The sequence below is a fragment of the Strongyloides ratti genome, assembly GCF_001040885.1.
Source record: "Strongyloides ratti genome assembly S_ratti_ED321, chromosome : X".
NCBI classification, from domain to species: domain Eukaryota; kingdom Metazoa; phylum Nematoda; class Chromadorea; order Rhabditida; family Strongyloididae; genus Strongyloides; species Strongyloides ratti.
In genome coordinates this window covers 4642508-4649520 of record NC_037309.1, presented here as the reverse complement: position 1 = coordinate 4649520, position 7013 = coordinate 4642508, and the positions used below count along the sequence as shown (strand labels likewise).

The following is a 7013-nucleotide window of genomic DNA, read 5'->3' as shown; positions in this document are numbered from 1 at the left end:
CCAAAATAACTTTTTTATTCTCATGTCATGAAAAATTGGTTTTTAAAAAACAATAATTTAAAAAAAAAAACAAACTTATTTTATATGTATTTTTTTTTATTTACATGCCATCCATAAACGAAAATATGGAGCTTCCCTTATTTTAAAATTTATCTATATTTCTTATTTTAGTTTAGTATATTGTCACATTCAATTCATCTTATAATTCAATAACAGTCATTATTCATTATCCTTCAAACTATCCCATTATATTTTTTTAAATTCTTAACAAGTTATTTTATTTTTTTTTTTCTCTTGTTAAAAAATACAAAATAATAATATGAAATTTGGCATTCTTTTATTAAAATTATATAAAAGAAATCTGACTTTTTTTTAAAATTTAAAAAAAAAAAAAACATTTATTGTTTTTAATATATTATCACACATATGTATATAGATATATCTAATATGCTTTTCTAAAATTTTTTTAATATCTTTTAAAGATTATAAAGAAAAAATTAGTTTAATTTTTTTTTCAATTATACAATCAAAAACTAAAAAGATATTTTTTTTATATATCTTTCCTTTCTTTCAAAATGTATTGTAAAGAAAATTTTCTTTTTTCTTTAAAATATATAAAAGTTAAAAATTTGTAGACTTTTGTTAAAAATAAAATTGAAATTTAATAATAAAAAAAAAATTGTCAAATCTTTATCTTCTTATATATAAAAGCGCGACAATTTTAACGTAATTTGTGGCATTATTTAAATTTATTTCTTCTTTTATAATATTTAATTTTATATATTTTAGATTTCATTCCTAATTTTAATTTTTTTTTTTTTTAAAAAATAAAAATTCTTTTATTATATTAATTAATATATTTTATTAATCTCTACTAATAATGAAGTTTTATTTTAATTGTTTATTTATAATTTTGGTGATTTTTGGTTTTGAAACAGTAAGTTTTTTTATTACTAAAAATATTTAAATGTTAAAATAATTTTTTTAAGAAGCAACAAGAATCTACATGTGATTTTACAAGTCTTGTTAAATGTTTTATTGAAGTTTTAGATGAATGGACATGGACATTATATGAATTAAGTGATATAAAAAAAAATATGGTTGGTATTACAAATGATCAATGCCAACATTTAAGAAAATTAGAAATATGTATGGATGTATGTTTATTATTTATATTAAAATGATATATTTTTTTTATTATATCTTATTTTTTATAGGATGGTAATGAAAATCCTCATTCATGTACACATAAAGAAGTTGTTGAAGTATCTAACACAGTTTCTGATTTAATAACGCATAGAAAAAATGCTGGATCTTTTCTTAAAAGTTATTATCTTCTTAGTTTTGCATGTTCTAATGAAGGACAAAAATTAATAAATGAAAATGAGGAATGTTTTAGATCTGAACATATCAGTGAAATGACAATCTCAGCAGGAACATATTTAAGTGAAAAATTTTTAGAAAGTGATAAAGAAGATGATGATATATGTAATGATCTTAATGAAAAAATGGATGAATATAAAGAAGCTCTAAGACAAGCATGTAATAAACGTGCTCAATATTTAATGTGTAAATCATTAGAAAGTATGTTTAAAGGTCTTCATGCAGATAAATTAGAAGGATGTGATTTAAATTGTGGCTCAATTGATGAATTAGATGAAGAACAGGAATCTGAAATACATGAAGTTCAAAATGAAGCTGAAATGGGCCAACCAAATGCTTTACTTAATGTTGCATCATATTCCCAAATTGGAGGAAGTCTTTCAATACTGCCAATAATTATTGTATTTGTCTTATCTGCTATTTACCTTAACTTTTTATAATTGTAACATTTGTTTTCAATTTTCAAATCGTTCAGGATAGTCTGTATATTGTCGCAGCAGAATTTATAATTGTATTATGCTACTTCATAATTTAAAAAAAAATTGAAGCCTTTTATCAATAATAAAAAAATAAAAAAAGAGAAAAAAAAAAGTTATGGCTGATAAAAATTCCTAGAACATAATAAAATGAAATATATATATATAATATTTTTGGTTTTTATATTCTTTCTATTTGTAAATTTATCCATTAACCAGCTTATTTAGTACATCAAATTTTTTTATGTAAAAAAATATTTCTTATTTTAAGAAAACAAAATTGTTGACAAGAAAAAACTTTTTTTTTATTAATTGTAAGAAAATATGATAACAACATTTTTTTAAACCTTTTCTTTGATACTCAAATTAGTCATTTTTTTTATATGTTTTTTTATATATTGTATTTTCCCATTATTATTTGCATTTTCTTTTTTATTTTAGCAAATATTTTTTTATTATACTATTTTTTTTTAATGATTATATAAAAATAAATTGTTTAAAAAAAAGTTTTTATTTAAAAATGTTATTAACTTTAAACAAAGTTTATTAAAATATGTTGTAAAATTTAAAATTCCTTTCTAAAAATGATAAATTTTGATAATTAGTAATTATATAACAATATTATATTAATGTAATCAGCTGGTTAAAAAGAATTATAAACACTTAATAATATACTATTAATAAGTAAAGAAAATAAAATAAAATATTACTAAAGTAAAATGTATGTAAATTTAATAAATTTTAAAAGAATAAATATATAATTATATCATTATATTGTTAATATTATTTTTATAAGCAAATAATATATTTATAAAATTAATTATTAATTTTCTTATATTTTTAACAAAAAAAAACTTTCTTTAAAATGATAAAAATAATTACTTATTAAAGTCTACTTTAACAATCTTTTACATTATCTACAAATGACAGTAAGATGATAAAATAATTTTTAAAATATTAATATGACACCTATTAAATAAAGGTTAATTGTATAAATTCCTTTATAATATATTTTCAATTACCATTTTTTTGATATCATTATCAAAACTTTAAGAAAATAAAGATTTCTTATCATGGCATTGTTCAAATCAAAAATCAAAAATTGATTAAATATATTTTTAATTACAAAAAAAAATTTTTTCCGTTATTTTCTTATTTGTTTAATTGTCTAAAAATCAAAAATGAAAAAATCAATTTTTTTTTGATTAAATATATAATAATAAACTGATCATAATTACCACATTAATCTATTAAAAATGTCCAATACTACATAATATCTTACAAAAATATAATTTTTTCATATAGTACAGTTAGTTTCAAAATTATAATATTTATTAATTTTTATTTATTATCTGATAAAATATTTATATATATATAATTATAATATTTTATTATTATATAAAATTTTTATATCATACAAAAATCTTAAATTCATTTTATAAAAGTAAATTTATTATGTTAAAAGATAATAGTATTTACTATATCATTAAAATTTTTTTACCATTTTTATTACATATATAATATTATATGTATAGATAAAAAAATATATTTAAATTATAATATTCATTAAAATTTCTAATTTATTTTTGTTTTATATATAGATATTTAAATATGGTTGCTGTGATAACTGAAGCATCCAAAGATTTAATTATTTCTCAATTATCTGAACATCTACGTCAAATTGAAAAAAGATTAACATATATAGAAAGTAATGAAAATGTTAATGAAAATGCTTTTTTTATGTGTTCTATGGCACTTATAATTTTTTGTATGTTTTTTAATTTAATAAAATAAAATAATATAAATATTATATATAATTATTTTATTTAGTAATGCAATGTGGATTTGCTTTTTTAGAAGCTGGTGCTGTTAGAAGTAAAAATACAACTAATATTTTAATTAAAAATTTACTTGATTCATGTCTTGCTGTTATTGGTTATTATTGTATTGGATGGGCATTTGCATATGGTCCTGGTACACCAGGATCTACATGGAATTTATTTATTGGTTATTCACAATTTTTTTTAGCTGGTGTTGATAATTATTCAAGATTTTTCTTTCAATATGTTTTTGCTGCTACTTCAGCAACAATTGTTTCTGGTGCTGTTGCTGAAAGATGTGAATTTGCTACTTATATTACATATTGTACAGTTATATCATGTAAATTTTATTGATATTATTATTATTATTATTATTTTAGCTTTTGTTTATCCTATTTTAACACATTGGGGTTGGGCAGATGGTGGTTGGATGAAAAATGGAATTAATACTGAAACTATTCATACAACATATATAGATAATGCAGGTTCAGGTGTTGTACATTTATGTGGTGGTGCTATATCATTTTTAGCTGCTTATATGATGGGTCCAAGACATGGACGTTTTGCTACAGAAGATGAAGAAGAAAGTATTGAAATAAAAGGTCATTCAGTACCATTTGCAGCTTTAGGAGGATTTATTCTTATGTTTGGATTTTTAGCATTTAATGGTGGTTCTGTTGCTGAAATTGTAAGACCTGGTGATGGACCAATTGTTGCTTTAGCTATGACAAATACTATATTATCTGGTGCTTTTGCTGCTATGATATTTCTTGTTATTCATTATATTTGGAATGGCAAATGGACACTTCTTCTTACAATTAATGCATGTCTTGCTGGTATGGTTGCTGCATGTGCTGGTTGTAATAGAATGATGCCATGGGGTAGTGCATTTGTTGGTGTAGGTGCTGGATTAATATATTTAGGTTTAAGTAAATTAATGATTAAATTAAAAATTGATGATCCACTTGATGCATTTGCTGTACATGCAGGTGGTGGTTTTTGGGGTTTAATTGCTGTATGTATTATTGCTCCAGATGGTATTGCTTATTCAATTGTTAATGTTATTAATGGTACTAAAGATAAATATTCTATTGGTCAAGCATTTGCTCAACTTGGATGGAATATAATTTGTGCTATTGCTATTATTACATGGTCTATTGGAATTATGGGACCAGTATTTTCATTTTTAAAAATTATTAAAAAATTTCGTGTATCATATGAAGTTGAAACTAAAGGATTAGATATTTATAAACATGGTGAAGCAGCATATCCATTACATGCATATGGACATGGATGGGATGAATTTGAAAATATAAAAGCAAATGAAGATAATAAAAAAAATTATTCAAATCATACTAGAAAAATGTCAGTACATCAAGAAATTTCAATGGAAGAACTTGCTGAAGCATATCAAAGAAGAAGTAGTGTAGCATTTGATCTTGGTGATAATACAAAAAGAAAATATAGTTTATATACTAATCCAAAACAATTTGAACATCCAGAACATCATCATAAAGCAAAACAGAAAAAACATTTTACAAGAAATAAAATTAAACCAATTATTACAAATACAATAAATGAAACATTAGAAGAAGAAAGTTCTAGTGAAAGTACTACTAATACAATTAAATCATTTGATGATCATTATACAAATTCTCCAGAGATAAATAGCGGGTGGAAAGAATAAATAATTAGTTATTAATTATATAATATTTATATAATTAATAATTTCCCAAAAAAATATTATTATATTTATTAATCATTTTTTGATTAATATTTTTAAATTCAAAGTAAAATTAAATTAATTTAAAATTATGTTAATTTTTTTTTAATATTATTATTTTTATGATAACATATTTTTTAAAAAATAAAATTGTAAAGATAAAATATTTATATGAGAAAAAATAATTATTAAATTTTTAATGTTTCTTATAATTTTATTGCAAATAATTATGTTAAAAATAAAATTAATTATATTATCAAAATCTTTTCTTATCATTACTATATAACACATTATTGTGATTATATAATTTTACATAATTTAATCTTTGTAAAAAAAATTTGTCTTGTTAATTTTATTTCTTTAAAGTTCGATTTTTAAAATAAATGATCATTTCTATAATAATATTTAATTTTTGAACAAAAAACTTTGATTATTTGATAAATAACTTAAAAAGGAATTTGATTAAAAATAAATACAAAGATAGTCAAGTATTACGATTGTTAAAATACTTTATCATATAGTAATATAAAACAAATAATCATACTTTAAATTTATAAATATTATTTGATAAATATTTTTAATCATTTATTATCATTATTAATAACATAAAAATTCAAAAAATGTTTTTATAAATACAAGTGCAAATATTTTATAAATTTATCATTTTAATATTAGAAATATATAATTGAATTACAAAAATTTTCAAAACTTTTATAAATTTATAATTTAATAATAATTTTATTTATTTTCAAAAGTGTTTTTATATTTTAAAATTTATATTTGTTTTTTCAACATAAAAAAAAAAAAATTCCTTATTAATAATTTGAACAATCAATGTTTATATAATATAAACTATTTTTTATATTTTTCCCAAATTCATAAAGTTTAACCTCTTTTATTTTTTTTATATAACCACAAAAACATTCATAAACAATATAAGGATCTAAACTAGAAATTTCTGAAGCTTTTCCAGACATTAAAAAATCAATTTCATTTTTTTCCAAAAAATAATATGTTTCTCTACCAATAAAATGATCATTAAACATTTCTTTATCCATTAATGTTATCTTTACATTATTTGGTTCTCTTATACTTTTTCTATTGCAAAAAACTTTTCCTTTTATTATAATATTGTTTTCAAATGGAATACAAGATAAAAATTTTAGAAACAATGAAATAAATAAAATTAAATAGGATACATATAGCATGATAAAAATATAACATATACTTATAATAATATTACTTAAATACCCTAATGATTAAAAAATGTATAATTTTTTTAATAACAATAATATAATGATTAAGAATTTTTTATTAAAAATTTTTTTTTGTAAATAAAAATATGTTAAATGTTAAATTTTTTTAATAAATTTTAAATTTTAAAACAAATAAATATTACCTTTTAATTATAAATAGAGAAATATAAAATAAAAAATGTAAATAAAATTAATATATTATTCATGATAAAAAATAATATCCTTTTATATTATTTTTTTAATATTCATACTTTTTGGAAACCTTCTTTCATAACCATATACATAAAATAGTATTAAAAATTTCATATGTTTTGGAAACATAACTAATTTTGTTTTACATTCCTCATAAAATACT

The 7013-nt window shown here is 19.2% G+C and overlaps 2 protein-coding genes across 2 annotated transcripts; both read left to right on the top strand.

The window, feature by feature from the left end:
* Positions 1 to 880: 880 nt before the first annotated feature.
* Positions 881 to 1823, top strand: SRAE_X000100000 (Hypothetical protein; the record flags this gene model as incomplete). The annotated part of the gene is made up of 3 exons (XM_024645412.1): positions 881 to 937; positions 990 to 1157; positions 1218 to 1823. 3 exons carry the CDS (start codon positions 881 to 883, stop codon positions 1821 to 1823), a joined length of 831 nt encoding a protein of 276 aa, XP_024510873.1.
* Positions 1824 to 3470: 1647 nt separating this feature from the next.
* On the top strand, positions 3471 to 5366 carry SRAE_X000099900 (Ammonium transporter family and Ammonium transporter AmtB-like domain-containing protein; the record flags this gene model as incomplete). Its single annotated transcript, XM_024645411.1, has 3 exons — positions 3471 to 3627; positions 3690 to 4019; positions 4060 to 5366. 3 exons carry the CDS (start codon positions 3471 to 3473, stop codon positions 5364 to 5366), a joined length of 1794 nt encoding a protein of 597 aa, XP_024510872.1.
* Between the last annotated feature and the right edge of the window lie 1647 nt (positions 5367 to 7013).